General features: G+C 56.5%; 2 protein-coding genes across 3 annotated transcripts; one reads left to right on the top strand and one right to left on the bottom strand.

Moving 5' to 3' along the window:
* Window positions 1-133: 133 nt before the first annotated feature.
* Window positions 134-8898, bottom strand: TAF1C (TATA-box binding protein associated factor, RNA polymerase I subunit C). Of its 2 annotated transcripts, XM_045533214.1 has the most exons (17): window positions 8782-8898; window positions 8278-8324; window positions 7214-7255; window positions 6505-6715; window positions 5362-5443; window positions 5119-5216; window positions 4953-5042; window positions 4783-4856; window positions 3947-4185; window positions 3691-3807; window positions 3487-3607; window positions 3326-3397; window positions 3102-3237; window positions 2854-2997; window positions 2029-2203; window positions 1802-1939; window positions 134-1704 (listed from the first exon to the last, which is right to left on the bottom strand). In XM_045533214.1, the coding sequence occupies exons 4-17, from the start codon at window positions 6640-6642 to the stop codon at window positions 710-712; spliced, it is 2619 nt and encodes an 872-aa protein (XP_045389170.1). In that variant the 5' UTR covers window positions 6643-6715; window positions 7214-7255; window positions 8278-8324; window positions 8782-8898; the 3' UTR covers window positions 134-709. The 2 variants fall into 2 exon arrangements, with proteins under 2 accessions (XP_045389170.1, XP_045389171.1); XM_045533215.1 differs by lacking the exons at window positions 4783-4856; window positions 4953-5042; window positions 5119-5216; ... (3 more) ...; window positions 8278-8324; window positions 8782-8898 and adding an exon at window positions 4567-4744.
* Window positions 8899-13237: 4339 nt separating this feature from the next.
* On the top strand, window positions 13238-18057 carry ADAD2 (adenosine deaminase domain containing 2). The gene is made up of 10 exons (XM_045533297.1): window positions 13238-13703; window positions 15564-15704; window positions 16027-16074; window positions 16166-16291; window positions 16381-16531; window positions 16616-16783; window positions 16878-17107; window positions 17199-17442; window positions 17701-17821; window positions 17953-18057. Exons 1-10 carry the CDS (start codon window positions 13238-13240, stop codon window positions 18055-18057), a joined length of 1800 nt encoding a protein of 599 aa, XP_045389253.1.
* The last annotated feature ends 901 nt before the right edge of the window (window positions 18058-18958 follow it).

The following is an 18958-nucleotide window of genomic DNA, read 5'->3' as shown; positions in this document are numbered from 1 at the left end:
CCTGTAGAATTTTCAGGTGGGTGTTTTCCCCAAAGGAAAGCAGGATCCTCCACCAGAGCTAGAGAAAGTCAGAAGAACTGGGACTTCGTGCATGAGACGTCAGCAGTAAGGGGACACTGTCCAGTCTGAGAAATTCGGTCACTGCCGTGCATGGTGACAGGTTTATTCAGTCCCTGAACCTGGGCCCACCGTGTGTGTCCCTCTACAAAACATCAGATGACAGTGGAGACTGACAAACACAAACCCAAACAGCAGCTGCTGACAGCCACCATGCCTGCCTCCCGAGGCACTGCCAGGCACCAGCAGCTCTCCAGGGCCTCACTCCACCCTCACTAAACACGGGGAGCTTGTACTGCTGCTCACCTCACGGGAAGACTGCGCGACTTGCCCGAAGCCCCCCAGCTAAGGCACAGCAGACCCTGCTCTGTCCCCTGGGGAGGACCAGCCCTGCAGCAACACCGGCCCCCAGACAGGCCCAGGGGTGACCTTACCAACGTGCCTTTTGGAATCTCCTTCAGACACAGATACAAAATAAATCATTTTGTTGCTCCATTCCTCTGACTTGGCTCATAATCACTTTGCCTTCAGGGAGGGAAAGTTCTGCACCACGGAGACTGTTCTAGTTCCTGAGTTTCCGCCGTGGAAGGCACAGCTAGTCCCGAGGGAGGACGAGGATCTCTGGGCATGGGGGGCAGCCTACCCTGTGCCCTCAGAAGCCCATGCGAGGCTTCTTCCGGTGGGGCTGAGCACCAGAGGGGACAGGTGTGTGCTGCTGGGAGGGGGTGGACCGGATGCTGGAAGCCTGGGAGGGGACTGTGGCAGGATGTCCTGGGGTGTCCCTTTGGAGTGGCAGCTTGGCCACATGGTCCTGGAGATCGTGCTGCTGGGAGGGGGTGGCCCGGATGGGGGGTGTGGCGGTACATCCCGGGGTGTCCCTTTGGAGGGGCAGCTTGGCCATGTAGTCTCGGAGGGTTTTCCGCCGCTCTGGGGGGATGTCCTGGGCCCACACATCTGCAGTCAGCTCCTGGGAGGGTGGGGTCGCTGGGGGCCGAGGCCTGGCCTTAGCAGATGTCTGCTCTGGGCTGTGAGGCAGGCTGGTGGCATCCAAGGGGTCTAAGCGGCCACTTAGTGAGGAGAAGGTACTGGACAGCTGAGTCCGGCGCTTGGGCCGCTTGGGCCGTTTCCCGGGATCTGAGGTCCTGCCCTGCCGCCTCTCCCACCAGGCAGCCCCTCGGCCTTCCCAGGCTTCCCCCAGACGCTCACTGAGCTCATCCTCCGGGACTGACTCGGGTGCAGGAGGTGGCTCTGCCGTGGGGAGGGGGCCCAGGTCCCTCTGCAGCAGGAGCTGCCCTTTGGCCATGGCTGCCCGCAGAGCCTCTGGCACCTTCCCGCCATCCTTCCGCAGTTCCACATGGCCCAGCTGCTGGCGGTGGGAAAAGGTGGGTGCAGCCCACACGGGGGGATCTGGGGGCACCTCCAGCAGGACCTTCAGCCACTTGCTGCAGCAGGCAGTGTCCTGAGGGGTCCAGGAGGCTGTGGGGGCAGGGAAGTCAGGCCCGGGGTCACCAGGAGGCCCTGCATCTCTGCAGAGGCTGGAGTCCGCCTGCAGCCGGAGGTGCTGGTAGAAGACGTCTCCAGCTGCTGAGAGCTGGAAGAGCACCAGGCCTGGTGTGGACGCTGAGGGCGGGACGGCGGTGGCCAGACCTAGAGACGGGAATGACAATGCCCTGCAAGGCCTGCAAGGGGGAGGGGGAGCTCTCCCACCGCAGCCCCCCCAGCTTGCTCCCCTGCCCCAGCGCACCTATGGTTGGCGCTTTCAGACGCTGCTCCAGCTGCCACTGGCTCTTGGGCTCCAGCAGAGGAAATGCAGAGAGGGAGTCCGTCCTGGAGGGAAGAGACTGGGGCGGCCCGGCCAGTTGGGGTGCAGACGCTCGACCTCCTGAGGAAGGACAGGTGGCTGAGGCCAGGCCAGGCCCACCCCGCCCCGCCCATCTCCCCACACGCCTCCCACCCTCGCCGGCCGCTCACCTGTGATGGGCAGCAGCTGCAGCTGCCCGCCCTGGCCTGCCAGGAGCAGGGGCTGTGGGCAGCCGGGCTGGGGCGGAGGCAGCAGCCGGGCCAGCAGGGGTGGGGAGGGGAGGCCATGGTTCCACTTCAGCATCGGCACCAGGGGCAGGCGCTCGTCCACGAGGTAGAGCGAGAACTGCGGGCAGAAGAAGCAGAGGGCAAGAGGGTGGCTGAAACTTGCGAATGAGCTGGGGCCCCACATGGCTCTGGGGGTGGGTGCAAAGCCAGGAGGGAAGCAGCACTCTCTGATCGGCCCTCGAGCCTCTCCAACCGCACCTGCCAGCCCTGCCCAGGAGGCTCCTCCTGAGTGGGTGGCGCCATCGCCAGTTCTGACCAACAGCGGGAGGGACGGACAGCACAGCGGGGACAAGGGTTCTCAGAAGAGGTGCGGAGGCTTGTCACAGAGAAGCCCACCTGGCTTTCCCGTGCCACCCCACACTCTCCTGGCCGGTGCCCGAGACACCTACCAGCATCCTGGGTCCTCCTCCACTCCTGAACACGGCAGGAGCTATCTAGCTTTGCAGGGGTGGCCTAGCCCCGATGCCTCTCCCCACCTGCTCCATCCCTAGTTACACCTCAAGCTCTGCTAAGATGTCACCTCCCCAGGAGGCCTTCCCCACCCACCAGGCCGCACTGGCTGCAGAACTCTGCAGAACTCGTGTCTGGCCAAATGCACCTGGGTGCTGAGTCTGGTTTTGCCCGCAGGTGCCCAGCCACAGCAGAGCTGCTGGCAAACAGCAGGCTCAAGTGCACGTCTGCGACAGACACCGGGCAGGGGTCACTCACCTGGGTACAGATGAGATGGAGGGTCGGGGGCAGAGACTCGGGGCTGGACTGCCCCAGGTACTGTGTGAGCAGGATCCGTTCCCCTTTCTGGCATGATGCCTCCGCTCCCCCACGGAAAAGCAGCAGACCGCAGCCCGGTGGGCCCTGGAGGAGAAGCCCAGTGTCAGCCCTCCCCATGGCCCCAGGCCTGTGCCACCGTCCTCGCCCTGGCCACGCTCAGCCCGGGGTCTCCTCCCCGCCCCCCATACCTGAGTGTCGACCATCTTCACTCCAGTGCGGTCCCCTACAGTCAGCACCCGAGGGTGGGCGGTGAAGTCTGCCCAACGCCAGGGAGAGGGGTCCCGGAACACAAGGGTCTCAGGGTCTCTGTAGACTTGCTGCAGCCTTGGGGAGATGGGCAAGCCATGGGCGGGGGGACGGGCTGCGGGGCAGGGTCGAGGGGTCAGGACGTGCTGAACAGAAGGGGCATTACCCGTCCTCAGGGGTCCACAGACAGACGGCTCCCGATCGGCTGCAGATGGCCAGCTCCCCGGGCAGGTGAGGGCTACGGGGCACGAGTGTGATCAATCTCGGGCTACCTGGCCCTTCTCGCAGACCCACCTCCTTGTCACCAGCTCGACTCACCCTGCTCACCTGAGACTGATCCCTGTGGCTCCCTTCTCGACCTGCAGCACCTGCAGAAGGGCTGGCTGCTGCCCCTGTTTACTGACCTTCCACACGGCACAGTGGTAGTCAGCACGGACAGCCAGCACGGCTGTGGAGGGGAAGGAGAGGGAAAGGGTCAGGGGTCAGGCAGCAGGTCAGCCAGGGAGGGAGGGAGGTGTCTAAGGGGCTTACCTTCGCCCTGAACAGTGGAGGTTGCCACCTGCCGCACAGGTCCCCGGAGTTGGATGCGTCCAGGACACCCAGGGACTTCAAGGTTGCCATCTGGGGTCAGACTGACCTCTTGGAAACCTGGGCCTTTCGCTAAGGATCAGCGCAAGAGCTGTGGTCACTGCAAGCCCCCAGACTTCTACCTTTCCCCTGGGCCACGCCGACAGCATCTCCTCCACCAGGAGCCCGCTGGGATCTCCGGCTCAGCAAGGAAGGATACACAGCGTGTCCAGGGTGCCTCCACCAGGATAGACCAGCTGCCCGACGTGGGGCGTCCTGCCAGGCACCCAGGCCAACGCGCCCCCGGTGCAGGCCTCGTCCAGAAGCAGCCGCTCCCACTGCGCTGCCAGCTCCTCGCGCAGCAGCTCTGCCAAGAGGTTCGCCACCGACTTGCCCAGGATAGGGCCCCCGAGGACAGAGAACCGGCGCTGTCGGTGGGTGATGTAAGCCCAGGGACACCTGGGGACAGCAGGAGGCTCACATTGTGTTGGTGATGGGGGAGAATTAGGTCCCATTCCAAGCAAGGCCAGGTGTGCAGTGCACACATTTTTTATCTACCTGGACTGTCTTCCTTTGGGAAACCACCCCACCCTGCTCCTAGGGCCCAGGGGCAGGGTGGTCATATGACCCAGACCTGGCAGTGAAGAGGGCCATTGTCCCTGCCAGTGACCCAAGCCAAGCCCACCAAAGGCCTCTCCGGGACTTCGGGTGCCTCAGGAAGAACCCTGACTCCTTCGTTGGAATTGTAAGCCACCCTGCTGGCACTTAAAAGCAGCCTGTGTAGGAATTAAGCCAGGCAGAGGGAAGTGGATGAGAAAATAGAGACAGTGCCCTACTAACATTATTTGAGCACCTGGATACAGCTATTCCTGGAGTCCACCACTTTCTATTTCCTTTCCCCCGAGGCTAGTTGGAGTGGGAAGTTCTGTAGAAGGAAGCATGGCTCATAACCGCATGGGGTGGGGGAAGCGACTGTGCTGACAACCTGGGTGCCCGTCCCAGCTGCCTCCCATCACCAGCCAGGGCTATCCTCATCCTTTCTCACTAGCCACTTGCCCCCAGGGCTGGTGTCCACCGAGGTTCTTGAACAGGGTCTTCACATTGATCACTGTCTTCTTCTTAGTGCGGCTCTGCATGGAAAGGCCTTGTCAAGCTTGCACACCCGCGGGTTCACCCCCAAAGGGAAGCAGGGAGTCCCTGCCCCTGGCGAGCCAGGGGTTACTCACCCCTGCTCCCTCCAGTTTGAAATTCTCCAGCATCAGCTTCCCCAGGGGTGCGAAGGCTATTTCCCCATGATCCCACAGGAACCGGCTGAGCTGGGGAGGGAAAATGGCCAGGTCACTAGGCACAGCCTCCAGGCCACGCGGCCCTGTCCACTGTGGGCCCACTCACTTGCTCAGTGACGTCCAGCACGACGCGGGGCTGCTTCCGGTACTGGTACCCTCCTCGGAAAAGCAGGTCCTGGGCAGTCAAGCCAGGGTCCCAGGGATCTGAGAAAGGGGATCACGGAAAGGACTGGGAAGGGCACAGAGCGAGGCCAGGTGTCCCCAGGCCCCGTGGGAGCAGAGCCCATTAGCGGGGAAACCATGCTCTCAGGAGGGGGAGGAGAGTGAGCCCAGAGGGAGGGGACCTTACCTGGGGCAGGACGCAGCAAGGGGAGGGGCCCAGGGGTCACTGGCTCCCATACCAGGTCCTTGGCCAAGTCCGAAGCCCTATTCTGAAGGGAACAGAACCACAATGACATTACAATGAGTGCAGTCCCTGGGTCGGGCACCGTGCAAGCACTTGTCTTTCATAAACTCATCCAATCCTCACAACAATCCTACAAAGTTGCTGCAACTGTCGTTGTCATTTTACTAATGAAACTGAGGCACAGGGACGCTGTCACTTGCCCCAGATGACAGAGCCAGTAAAGAACAGAACTAGGATTTGAACCTAGGAAGCCGGACTCCAGAGTTTGTGTCTTTGACCTCCACCTCCACTGGCTCTCAGAGGAGCCAGCCCCCTCATGCCATTACTGGCTGATCTGCACCCCACTCAATCCTCACGTCACTCAGGAGGCCTGACCCTCATTTACGCTGGGAGCCGGGCAGCCCGCTCCACCTCCCATTGCTGGGCTGGCTCGAGACAGCTCAGCTCAAACACTCAGGGGACAAAGGAGCCAGCAGGCTAGACTCCCAGAGGAGTGCCAATTTGATGTTAATCCGTCCCTTGTCAAGGAGGCCATCCCTGAAGCCCATTCCCCAAGCCCCCATTCTGCTATCTCTTTTTATTTGCAAATCTGCCGGCCTTCATCCTTAGTCCAGCTGTCTCTGAGTGCCAGGCAGATGGTTTAGGATTCCAAGGAAAGAGCCAGGGTCCTTCCTGAGGCACCAGCAGAAGTCCTGGGAGGTCCCCCTCCCCTCCCTGAATCCCACATGCTGTTTCAACATCCTTTTCGTTTTGCTCAAAGCTATGATCACACTTGGTAATTATTTCATCCACCTGTCTTTCATCTGTTTACTCTGCACAGCCTAACTCTTGGTTCCAGGAGGGTAGGGGTCAATGACTTATTCACACTGTACTCCCAGGGTCTAATGGGGCCTGTGAGTAAACCCCCTACGGATGGCAGAGTGTTCCACATACCCCAACAGAGGGAATTCTGGCTCAGGCTGTGTCTCAGCAAATTTATGCCAATGCCACCCTCTGTATCCTTGCCAACAGGTGTGAACGTTAACACAAGGGAACCAAATGAAATGGCCCAGCCTGGAGCTGCCAGGCCCCTCCTTCCATCCTCACCTCAGAGTTCTGGGGCTGGTACTCTGGCAGGGTCAATATGTCTCTCCAGCTGCACATAAAGGACAGGTCAGGGACATCGCTCAGACCAAGGGGGCCGGTTTTGAACAATGTGGGGCGGAGGGAGCTGGGGAAGTCCATTCTGGAAAACAAGGACCAAATGTCCCACTGGCCTTCTAAAGAGAAATGAATCCGATAATGGCTTCCAGGGTTCCTGGGGAGAGTAAAAAGTACACTAAGAGAATATACTTTCTTTGAGGAAGCAGATGATAAAAAAGAAGTGAATATGTAGCCTAAAGTCAAGTAGTAATAATAATAAGTGCTATATTAAAACCACCCACCCATCCATAAGAGAGGGGATGGTGACGGCTGAGGGTGTGGTTTCAGCAATGGCAGCAGGGAAAGCCTCGTTGAAAAGGTGGCATTTGAGTACAGCTTGGAGGCAAGGGGAGCGGAGAGAGCCATGTGTGCAACTGGGAAGAGGGGTTCCAGGTAGAAGAGTCAACAAGCGTAAAAGTCTTGGAGGGGAAAGTGTTTGAGAAACAACTAGGCGGCCACGGAGTGAACAGTGAGGAGAGTGGTAGATACAGTCAGCCAGGTGGCGAGGGGTCGGCTTCTCTCCCAGCTCAAGAACATTGTCATTGTTCTCCTAAACCACACTCCCAAGACTAAGCTCCAGTTCCTCCACAGCCAGCAATTGAGTCTCACTCACCTGTCTTCTTACAGTCAAGCACCGTGCCTTCCAGAAAATGCACTGTGTTGAGTAAAAATAAATTTGTATCAAAGGGCTTTGGTAAATGCAAAGTCCTTTAGCAGTATAAGCAGTATAAGAAGTATGATACCATATCATACTTTTTTTTAATCAACAAAAATAATAGTAGCACTCACTGAGTGCCAGCATCTGCCAGATGTGATGTTAAATGCTTTATTTACTCTTCTATTTCCCCTTATTTTGGAGTTCAGGAAACTAAGGCTCAGGAAGGGGTAACCTGCTCAAGTCCAGCAGCTTGTAACTGCCAGAGCTAAGACTTGATCTTCATCCAGTTCAGAGCTGGAGCCCTGAGCCACTATTCTACTGTACATCCAAAAGCAAACACTAGCAATAGAGTCCTACTAAGTAAAAATGGAACATACACTGCATTTCATCAGTTCATTCTGTAACCTCCGTACACATGTGCACTCTCAGCACTAAGCCCACTGCCTGTCGCACAGTTCTGGTAAATATTTGTCAAATGAATGAATAACATGTTCCTCGGGGTATGAGTCAGACTCGTTCTAATCGTGATTTATCTGTACACCCTGATTTCCTTCACTCGACTGTGAGCTGCCTGAGGGCAGGGACTGCATCTGATTCATTCCTGAATCGCTGGTGTTTGGCTGCTGCTTTCATTTTCTTTTCCATGACAGCCCTAGAACAGTGGCAAGGATGGAGAAAGTGCTCAGTGAATCCTTGTAAAAACCATGGCTTTTGTAGGACTGACTGCACTGATTGCAGCTGAGGAGCATCCAAGCCTCCCACAGGTGGCTGCATCTCTTATAAATCAACAGATACACAAAGTCTCCAGCTCATCTCGGGTGCCTGGGCTCCAAACTGATCGCCTTTGGATTCTTGCTCACCATGCTTCTCACCACAGGGCCTTTGCACATAATCTCTCCACTTAGAATGAGCCCGAACGCCTTCTCTCCACTCCTACAAAATCCTTTAGATTCGAGTCAAGGAAGCCTCTCCCAGTTCCCCCCACCCTACCCTCCCACACCCCTGCAGAGCATGCATACCAGGCTCAACTGGATACTTGAGGATGAAACCGTCTGATTCAAAACTGCTGTAAGAGGCAAAGGAATGGGGACACGAACTTTAAAATCCCCAGGGCCTTGGCTATTACCACAATACTAACAACCAATACATATAAACAAATACATATACGGAAAGAACAAATCTTTGAATGAATGAATGAGAGGAGAAAAGAATGAAACAGCCCGAAACAAACCCAGGCAGGCTGAGGGCGCCAGCGGAGAAGCCCTCAGACAAGGCAACCTCGACTTCCCCTGGCCGGCTTCCCGCCCTCGCTGTAGGCTCTCCAGGCCCCTTTAGACCTCGGAGGCTGCACAACTCAGTTGGGTCCGCACTGATGCCAGGCCGGGGACAGCAAAAAGTGAGGCTGTCCCAGAGGATGGGAGCTCCGGGAGGTCCCTCCCCTCAGTTATCTGCATCCCGAACATCCCCCGTCCGCGCGGAGAGCTGCGCATACACTGACGCAGCCCGGGCCTCGCCGTGCTCACCTACGAAGTGCGCCTCGGACTGACGCTCGCCTGACCCTCGCACCACGAGGGCGACCCAAAGTGGCACCGAGCTCCCGCGTTCAGGACCGGAAAACCTCCACAGCTGCAACCAATGAGTTTCCGGGTCTGGCCGGAAGTGCTTTCTGGGAGACAGGAAGTCCCTCCTCCCAGACCGGCCTCGCGCGCGTCCTGGAGCGCCCCCTCCTGGGCAAATGGGGAACGGGCCTGCTGGCGGCTCGTGGGCGGCAGAAATAAAGCCCCATTAAGTCCTAACAGCTGAGGCCGTGTGGTTTTGGGTTCGAATCCCTCCTCTACTGCACCAACTTCCTATCTCATAAGGTTGTTGAGGGTATTAAATTAATCATTCCGCAAACACTTACTGAGCATCTACTGTCAGCCCGGCATTGTACTAGTCAGTAGGCATCCCTACGGACTGTCCTTAAATCCTAAGAAGCAGGCTTTACAAATAAGGGTACAAATACCCCTGCGAGTATGTGAGGCTTTCCCAGGGGTGGTCGGGCAGGGATGGCTTTAAGCTGTGATCTGCAGGCTCTATCAAGCATCACCAGCACCTGGAGGGCATGTTAAAACACGGTTTCTGATTTGTTGAGCTTGGGGTGGGGCCTGATAATTTGCCTTGCTAAGTTCCCAGGTGATGGTGATAGTGCTTACGTGGGAGCTGTGCTTAAAAGAACCCTGTGCAATGGCAAATCTTACCATTGCCTGGCCCAGTAGGCCTCAAACTTGAGTGTGACTTAGAATCACTTGGAGGGCTTATTAAAATAACAGTTTGCAGGGCCCCACCCCAGAGTTTCTGATTCAGTAGATCCGGGATGTGACCCAAGAATGTGCATTTCTAACCCATCCCAGATGCTGCTGCTGCTGCTCCAGGGACCATACTTTGAGAACCACTGCTTTAAAGAATCAGTTTCCAAATTCTCAACTTCTACCTATATAGTTTTTATCTGGGAGGTGCTTGGAATCACATGGTTATCCTTTCCCTTCGTCCCTCCATTTCTTTCCTTCCCTTCCTTTCCCTTCCCTTTCCTCCCTTTCTTGTTTTTCAGACAATGGTTTCACTCTCTGGCCCAGGCTGGAATTCCTGGGCTCAAGCAATCCTCCAGGCTGTTTAAAAAAATTTTTTTTTGGTAGAGACGGGGTTCTTGCGGTGTTGCCCAGGCTGGTCTTGAACTGCTGTCCTCAAGCGATCCTCCCACCTGGGCCTCCCAAAGTGTGCTATGATTACACGTATGAGCCACCACAGACGGCACCATCTCCCTGTTTATAGTTACTCTTTTCCCACTTGGAGCATTCCCCTAGGATGAGCACTGAACAAGAGGATGATTCCCTACAGAAGGGAGTCCCATAAGACTAAGAAAAACAGGTTCAGTAAGAACTAATGATGAAAGGGAACAGGAGGGAGGCTTTTGGGAATTGAGAAAATTTAATTTCTTCATCTGAGTGCTGGTTAGATGGGTATGTTCAGTGTGTGAAAATTCACTGAATGATCTATACACTTTTCTACATGTATGTTATACTTCAACAAAGAGTCTTTTTAAAAAGAAAAGAAGAAAATACTGCTGGCTGTGATGCTTTATCTCATCAAGACTTCAAACTCTTGGTTAGGCTATGTGCCTTCTTAGCTATCTAACCTTAGAAATAAAATTCAGAAGTCAGGATTTCTTCTATCTGAGTCAGTCCCGGATGTATCCCCAACAACTAGAAGAGTAGATGCTTGATAAATAATGAGTCAATGAAAGAAGGAATGAAATGAGATGGTTCTTCTGGGAAAATATCAGTACATTTATTTAAATTGAAAAATGAAGTCAGACTGTTTCTGATAGGAAGTAAGTCTGATTTAGTTGATTGGTTTGATCATGAGGAAGGGCTTTGCCAATGAGGTCATCTAAAGTACCCTTTTTATAAATGGAATGAGTTAAGCCTGCATCTCTAAGGTTTTGGTGAAAATATATTTAAAGGATATATACATGGGATACATATACATAGGATTATACCATATACTAAATCAGAAGTTATGTCTTTTGTAACTATTTAAACTTGTGCTTAAAAATTTGGGCAACAGGCCGGGCGTGGTGGCTCACGCCTATAATCCTAGCACTCTGGGAGGCCGAGGCGGGTGGATTGCTTGAGCTCGGGAGTTCGAGACCAGCCTGAGCAAGAGCGAGACCCCGTCTCTACTAAAAATAGAAAAATTATCTGGCCAACTAAAATATATATATATAAAAAATTAGCCGGGCATGGTGGCGCATGCCTGTAGTCCCAGCTACTCGGGAGGCTCAGGCAGTAGGATCGTTTAAGCCCACGAGTTTGAGGTTGCTGTGAGCTAGGCTGACGCCACGGCACTCACTCTAGCCCGGGCAACAAAGCGAGACTCTGTCTCAAAAAAAAAAAAAAATTTGGGCTACATAGTTTAGCAAAATTATTTTAAGAGGTATTATGCAAAAAACCTGAAAACATACTATTTAATAGTTTCCTATTGCTTCTGTAACAAATTACCATAAGCATAATGGCCTAAAACAACATAGTATCTTATAGTTCTGGAGCTCAGAAGTCTGACACAGGTCTCACTTGACTAAGATCAAGGCATCAGAAGGGCTGGGTTCCTTTCCAGAGGCTCTAGGGGATAATCCATTGTCGAGCCTTTTCCAGTTTCTGGAAGCTTCCTACATTCCTTGGTTCATGGCCCCTTTACGTCTTCAAAGCCAGCAATGGCCAATGGAGTCTTTCTCATGATGCCATCTCTGGTTCTGACTCTTCTGTCTCCTTCTCCATTTAAGGACCCTTGTGATTACCTTGGGCCCACCCAGATAATCCAGGATAATTTCTCTATTTTAAAGCCAGCCGATTCCACCTATAACCTTAACTGCCCCCCTTGCCAAATAACAAAACATCTTCATAGGTTCTGGTGGTTAGGGCATACACATCTTTGGGGAGACCATGATTTTGCTTACCACACTGGTATTCTACATCACCCTTATAAGACACCCATCCAGCTTCTGCACTGGGAGGTCCATACCATTGCTTCCATCCTTCCTTTCTCTGAATAAGCTGTTATCAGTTTGCTTTTGTTACTGACACATACTTACCATGCAGTAATGTGCACAAGTTTTAAGTGAAGAAGAGCTCATTGAGTTTTAACATACATATAAACCCATATCAACACCACCCAGATCAAGACAGAGAACATTTCCTGGTGCAACTTTCTGGTCAATACCCCCCTTCAGGAAGTAACCACTATTCTAATTCTTATCACCATAGATTAGTTTTGCCAGTTCAAGAACTTGACATAGATGGAATAATCCTGCACAGGATGTGCCTGGCTTCTTTCACTCCCCATGCCTGGGAGATTCACCCACGTTGTGCATGGAGCAGTTTGTTTCTTTTTAAATTACTGAGCAATATTCCACGGTATGAATATGCCATGATTTGTTCACGTAGTCTCCTGTTGGTGGGCGTTTGGGGGACGTTTCTGGGGGTGGCGACTCTGTTTAAGTCTCTGTGGGTATGTGCAGCCATCGTGCATTTCTGAACACCTGCTGTGGTGTCCCTGCCATCTACCCAGGCCTAATTCTGCTCCCTGCGCCACACACACAAAAATGGAATTGTCCTTCCTGATGCCACCCTTGCAATGTTTGGGAGGTTGAATCCACCCAGCCCACCGCACCTGCTCTTTCCAAGTCAAAGGTTCCAGGTTCCACCAACTGTTCCTCATAATCCGTCTCCCCCTGCCACAATCCTGGTGAGCGTGGTCAGGCCCAAGAGTAGCAAGCAGCAGCCGCGACAGCTACCACGACAAATCTTCCAGACCATATGGACTGAGAACTGGCCCCCGCAGGGCTCACAGTCAAGTCTGAGGCCCCCTCCCTGACTTCATCCCGGCTCCTCACCTCACAGCACAACTGTCCTGTGGGATCCCTAGGAGCCAACTCAAAATCTCTTGGGCGTGGGGGGCAGGCAGGGCGCCCCACGGCTGATTTTTGACTTGAGAGCACTTCCGTTTGGCTTCCGAAAGGCCTTCTAATGATTCTACCAGGCTGCTACCATGTGAACGCTTCCATGTATGGCACGAGGACCCGTGGGCATGATGGGCTGTGCTTTGGGGCGAGTCCGTAGGGTGGGAGCCCCCAGACCCGCTTCCCCGTCCCCCTTCTCCATGACCACCAGAGGTTAGAAAAGGGGCTGATGGGAGCCGCCCCCCAGAGCTAGCCCCAAGCCTGCCAGCCGGGCCCGTCTGGGAGACTGGCCTTCCCATTGGCTGGCCGCACTGTCTGCCACAGCTCTGCGGGCTCTCATTGGCCAGCGGCGAGGCGGGGGCAGAGCTCACGACGCGCCGTCGGCCTCGTGCTCCCCACGCGGGGTACCTGCCCCGAGGGTGTAAAAGGACACGGGCAGCGCGAGATCTGTCCTGGGTGTCCCGCGGCGCTAGCGTCAGGCCATGGCTTCTCCGGCCAGCGCGGCCTCGGGCGCCGACGACAGCGGCCGCAGGAAGCCCCGCCTGGCGGCGTCGTTGCAGATCAGCCCCAGGCCCGGGCCCTGGCGGCCAGCGGCCAGTCAGAGCCACGACACCTGGGAGCCAGCGCCTGCCCCCGGCGCGGAGTCGGAGGAAGAACAGGGCGGGCAGCCCCAGGCCTCGGTGCCGGGGGACGGTGGGCCCGGGGCGGGGGCCGGAGTAGGGAAAGTGGAGGTAGCCCCGGCACGGGACGATGTGGGGGGACTGATGGGGAGGTCCCCGAGGGTCTCCGGCCCCCCCGCGGGGCCCGCCGGGGACTCTCCGACGGCCACCAGCCCGCCGAGCCTGCCGCCAAGGGACCCGGCCCCGGGCCAGGCGGTGGCCCTGCTCGCGCAGCACTCGGCCGGCCAAGGCGTGGTGTCCCTGGCCTTCCGCGAGGACGAGCCCGCAGGTGAGGCCGGGCGGCCGGGGCGGGAGTCCGAGGGTCCGAGTAAGCCCCGGGATGGAAGGAGGGGCGTCGGGGGCAGGCGGGACAGGGGTCCCACACTCACAAGGCGCCGGAGAAGGGGTGTGAGCTGGACTGAGCCTGGGGCCTCGAGGCGGACCCTGCTGGGAGCGGCGTGTGTTTAAGGGGCGCCAGCCACCGCAGACATTGAGCTGTGCAAGGGTCACGGGGAGGTCAAGGTTGTTCCTCCAGCGAGGCTAAGGGCCCATGCTTCCTGGTATTTCTGTGCACTTTGTAAAAGGGCCAATTACGCGCAATTACAGTTGCCAGGCCAGCATTGGCGACACCTGAGTGAGGGCCAATCTCCTGAGTTAAAGACGTATTAAACACAGTTTGGTAAGGGCGATAGTATCTATACACAGCATATAGAGGTATTATATAGTCATTACTGTTTGCTCGCTCTCAGTACATATTCTCAAATCCGTACTCAGATAGTTTTAATTTGAAAGTTAATTGCAGTCACTGTTGTCCTTATCCCTAAACACTTTAGTGTGTATTTCTCAAGAACAAGGTCATCTCATATACTATAGGGCAATTATCAAGTGAAATTTAACGTTGATGTAACACTATCATCTAATTACTATTGATGTTCAGATTTTACCACTTGTCCCAATAATGCCTCTTGTGGGCATTTTTTTTTCCCTACCCCAAGACGACTGTCACACCTCTTTAATTTCTTATTTGAAACAATTCCTGCCTGCCCTTGTCTTTCACATCAATGTTTTTGAAGAGTAAAGGCCGGTAGTTTTGTAAATGTCCTTCAACTTGGCTTTGGCTGTTTGCTGGGGACTGGGCTCAGGCTATGTGTTACCCAGGTGATGTCCAGTCCTTGATGCAGAAGTCAGGAGACCTGTGATCTGTTTGTCCTTTGGTGATGTTAGTTAGCTGTGAGGGCTTGATTAGGCATCTGCCAGGTGTCTTCGCTTTTCCCCTTTGTGCTTCATACGTCATCTGAGGGGAGACATTTGGAGGTCGTGTAAATATCCTGTCCCCATGTCACTGTCATCTCATGGTTTTAGTGAATCATCCATTGATGATTCTTCCCAGACCCGGTTACTGCTGTTATGTTACCCGGTTATGGCTGTTGCGTGGTGGTTTTCTAACACCAGTGTTCCTTCTACTCTACCTGTAGTTGCTGGTTTTGATGCCCTTTTAAAGTAGACGAATCTCGGTGCTAGGAAGGAATGCTAAAATTAGGTTCCCTTCTACAAAGGCAGTCTTTTTGCGAATTTAGCAGCAAGTACTGTGAATAAGTTTGTACTCTTTGACCAAGAAATACCCAGTTCTAAGGTTTTCATCTGTCTCTTTTGTGTTATAAGTAATACCCAAAGTAATGATAGCATTTGATAAAAAAAGTTTTTTTTTTCAAATACAAAATGATGTGCCTGGTGCCAGGCAGGAGGCTGTGCCGCGTGCTCCGGGGCCCTCATCCTGAGGGCAGGGTAGCATGGACACTGGAGGTGGGCCTGGATTTGGGTCCTGGCACTGCCTCTGGCAAACTGCCCACCCTCTGTGCCTCAGCTGTGAAAATGTAGTCATCCGTACCTATTTGGGAGGAGTTCGGTGAGGACTCGGTTGAGTTAATGGTGAGACACGGCATGCAAAAGCACCGTACCATGCCTGGTGTGGATAGAGTCCACGGTTAAGGAAAGGGCGGTTAGGGTCTCGTTATTCTGGTTGTCTTTGATGTCAGGTGGAAACATAGGCGAGAGCTACTGTGGCTTGGCAGGGGCCAGTGGGCCAAGTGTGGGACCTCCCTCCTAAAAAGGGCCCACACGAGGCTCTGTCACCTCCCTCCTCCCCCAGGTCCCTGTTCCGCCTTCTCTGAGTCCGTGGAACTGGATGGGGCGGTCTGCCCTGCAGACACCGCAAATAGCAAGGCAGTTGCCAAACAGCAGGCAGCTCTGTCTGCACCCTGCCACGTCCAGAGCCAGCTGCAGAGCACAGGTAACGGAGCGCCAGGTGAGTGAGCCCTAGCTGGGCACAGAGGCCCAAGATTTGCAGTCCTACTGGGAAGCTGAGGTGGCTGTGTGTGAGTGTATATGTGTGTGTGTGTGAAAGGGGTAGGTCATGGCAAGGACCATCTGGGCCCTGCTCTCATGTCCTTGAAGTCACACCCACACTGGACAGGGACGGCTAACGGAGCAGCTCATGGAGCTTTCTGTGTCTGGAAGATGAAAACACCCCCTCTTGTCCTCCTTGGGTTCCTGAAGGATGGAAGGGTAGACCCTGTACTCGTGGCAACTGGCCCCCCGTGCCTCTCTTCCAGACACCCCTCAGACCCCCAGCAGGACTCCACTCGCTTCCCTGAGTGTAGGTAGGTAGGCTCTTGGTGACCCTAACCCTGGTGTCAAGGGGAAAGGCATGGCCTGTGGGATCCCCAGCTGCACCCTCTCGCCCCTGCGCAGAGAACATCCTGACCCACGAGCAGCGCTGTGCGGCTGTGGTGAGCGCCGGCTTTGACCGCCTGCTGGACACGAGCTCGCCCTACTGGGCCTGTAAGGGGACTGTGGCTGCCGTCATCCTGGAGAGGGGTAGGGATCGCCCTGGTGCCTCTCCCCTTGGCAGGCCTCCCTCGGGTCCTTTGCCTTAGGCTGGGCCATCTCTACCCTTCCGTACACAGAGATCCCGGATGCCAAGGGCTACGCCAAGGAGACCTATGAGCTGGTGGCGCTGGGCACAGGCAGCAGCAGCTGCGCCAGCTGGCTGGAGTTCTCGGGCCGGCAGCTCCATGACTGCCACGGGCTGGTTGTCGCCCGCCGGGCCCTGCTGAGGTGAGGGGCAGGTGGGGTGGGCATTCTGCCTCAGCCCCTGTCAGCACGTGGCAGCCCCAACTGTCCTCTACCTGTCACTCCCAGGTTCTTGTTCCGGCAGCTCCTGTTGGCCACGCAGGGGGGCCCCAAGGGCAAGGAACGGTCTGTGCTGGCCCCCCAGACTGGGCCTGGGCCCCCCTTTGCCCTCAAGCCCCGGATCTTCCTGCACCTCTATGTTAGCAACACCCCCAAGGGAGCAGCCCACGACATCTAGTATGTGGGCCGAGGGTCCCTTGGTTGGGGTGCTGGGGGAGTGGTCAGAAGAGCACCCTGACCCCAGTGTTCTTGTCTCCCCCTGCCCCGGCAGCCTGCCCCGGGCCTCGGAGGGGAGCCTCTCGCAGGGCCTGCCCTTCCGCCTGCAGGCCCACGTCGCCGGGCAGCTGAAGCCTGTGTGCTACGTGGCACCTGCGCTGCACGACACCCACGTCGGTTGTCTCTCGGCCAGCGACAAGCTGGCACGCTGGGCCGTGCTGGGGCTGGGTGGCGCCCTGCTGGCCCACTTCTTGCCCCCGCTCTACAGCACCAGCCTCGTCCTGGGTGAGGCTCCAACATGGGCTGCGGGCGGGCTGCGGGTGGGCTGGGAGAGCGTGGAGGTGGCTCAGCTTGTCCTGTGCCTTCTGCCCCGCAGGTGACCCCTGCCATGACCCCTCGACTCTGAGCATGGCCATCCACAACCGGCCCGACCTGGACAGGGTCTCGGGGCCGTGCCTGTCCCCTCCCTACGCCCGAACCACTCTGCACCTGTTCACGGGGCCCCCGGTGGCCCCCTCCGAGCCCACCCCCAACACCTGCCATGGCCTGAGCCTCAACTGGAGCCTGGGGGACCCTCAGGTTGAGGTCGTGGACGTGGCCACCGGGCGTGTGAAGTCCAAGTGAGAAGGGCCCTGGGGCTGGGCTGAGGGGTCCCGTCTCCCTGCAGTGGGGTAAGAGCATGCGAGAGAGTCGCTGTCCCCGTTCTAACCCCAGCTGAGCCACTTACCGGCTCTGCGGCGGTGGCTGGTGCCCGAGCGTACCCTGTGACTCCCACAGACGGTCACGGCATGAGGGGAGGAGGTGGGAAGGGCATGGGCGGGCCTGTTGGGCCCTTCTTCCTTTCCCTTTGGCCTCCATGGCATCTTCTCTTCACCCAGCGCTGCCCTCGGGCCGCCCTCCCGCCTCTGTAAGGCCGCCTTTCTCCGGGCCTTTCGCCAGGCTGCCCAAGCCGTGGGGAAGCCCCACCTCTTGGCCTTGGAGACCTACGAGGCCGCCAAGGTCAGTCCCTTCCTGTCCAGCCCCCTTCCTCTGGGTTCTCCTGCACCCCCTGCCCCCCCTGCGCCACCCCTTGTTACCTCTGTCACCCCCTTGTCGCCCCCTCTCACCCCACCTCTTATCTCCTGCCCCAGGCTGGGCCGTACCAGGAGGCTCGCCAGCAGCTGTCCCTCCTCCTCGACCAGCAGGGCCTGGGGGCTTGGCCCTCAAAGCCACTGCTGGGCAAATTCAGAAACTGAGGCAGACCTCCAGGGGGCTGAGGTTCCTGAGCTGAGCTGGACCCCTGCTGGGGCAGGGCCTTCTCTGAGGGTGTAGGGAGGGGTGCGGGCTGGGGGTAGAGCACAGGTGTGTGCGGAGGGAAGCTGGCATTGGAGGGAGGGGCCTAATGTGTTTGGGGGGCTGCTGTACATTTGGGCTTGAATAAAGAAGGATTTCTGGAGCTTCTGTGTGTAGCTGGCCACGTGTGCGTGTCTGTGTGCGCCTGTGCTGGGGGTAGCCAGGAGCCCTTGGTGACGGGAGCCCTTCACAGCTGCTTTGGGAAGCCCTGTGATCACTGGGCTGTCACCTGGGTCCTTTCCTTACAGAGTTACTAAATTGTTGCCCCCGTTTACAGGTGTGGGAACAGGTTTGGGCGGGGAGGTGACTTTCCCTGACTCCTGCTTTCCAGCCTGTGTTCTGAGGAGGTCACCGAGTCCATGTGGGCTGGGAGGACAGGCAGTGTGGGTGTGGGGCATTTCTGCCCCTGCTGGGTGCCAGGGCTCCGGATCCCTGCTTTGTGGGGCTGCTCCAACCTGGGGGGAGCAGCAGGGGCTCCTGGGTTCCACAGTCACTGGCCAGGGGCCTCAGCCGTCCTGGCCTGCCAGAGCCTGCTTCCTTCACTGTGCCACCTCCCAGGTGCAGGCTTGGTGGCTCTCCCTCCCTTTCTCTGGGTAGCACAGTGAGCCCACAGGGCAGTCAGGCCCTCTGTGGACCTTGGATGGGGAGGGAAGACAGTGAACATTGCAGATGTGCAGGTGCACACACTTCTACACACCTGGAACCTCACAGGCCTTGACGTCCAGGGAGCTGGGGCCAGGGATGATTGGGGACCATGGCCGGCCCTGTGACCCCCACCCTATGACTGAGCTTCCTGCACCCCAG

The sequence above is a fragment of the Lemur catta genome, chromosome 20, assembly GCF_020740605.2.
Source record: "Lemur catta isolate mLemCat1 chromosome 20, mLemCat1.pri, whole genome shotgun sequence".
NCBI classification, from domain to species: domain Eukaryota; kingdom Metazoa; phylum Chordata; class Mammalia; order Primates; family Lemuridae; genus Lemur; species Lemur catta.
The sequence above is the reverse complement of the archived record's forward strand: the minus strand, read 5'-3'. Positions and strand labels throughout refer to the sequence as shown.

What these genes read in the sequence shown, in the direction of transcription:
- TAF1C (XM_045533214.1), bottom strand. Translation starts at nt 6,642, where the DNA reads ATGGACTTCCCCAGCTCCCTCCGCCCCACATTGTTCAAAACCGGCCCC. An exon ending in TCAAACTGGAGGGAGCAGGG is followed by an intron (nt 4,857 to 4,952) that starts GTGAGTAACCCC and finishes CTTTCCATGCAG; the next exon opens with AGCCGCACTAAGAAGAAGAC. An exon ending in CTGTGGACCCCTGAGGACGG is followed by an intron (nt 3,238 to 3,325) that starts GTAATGCCCCTT and finishes CATCTCCCCAAG; the next exon opens with GCTGCAGCAAGTCTACAGAG.
- ADAD2 (XM_045533297.1), top strand. Translation starts at nt 13,238, where the DNA reads ATGGCTTCTCCGGCCAGCGCGGCCTCGGGCGCCGACGACAGCGGCCGC. An exon ending in CCGCGAGGACGAGCCCGCAG is followed by an intron (nt 13,704 to 15,563) that starts GTGAGGCCGGGC and finishes CTCCTCCCCCAG; the next exon opens with GTCCCTGTTCCGCCTTCTCT. An exon ending in ACTCGCTTCCCTGAGTGTAG is followed by an intron (nt 16,075 to 16,165) that starts GTAGGTAGGCTC and finishes GCCCCTGCGCAG; the next exon opens with AGAACATCCTGACCCACGAG.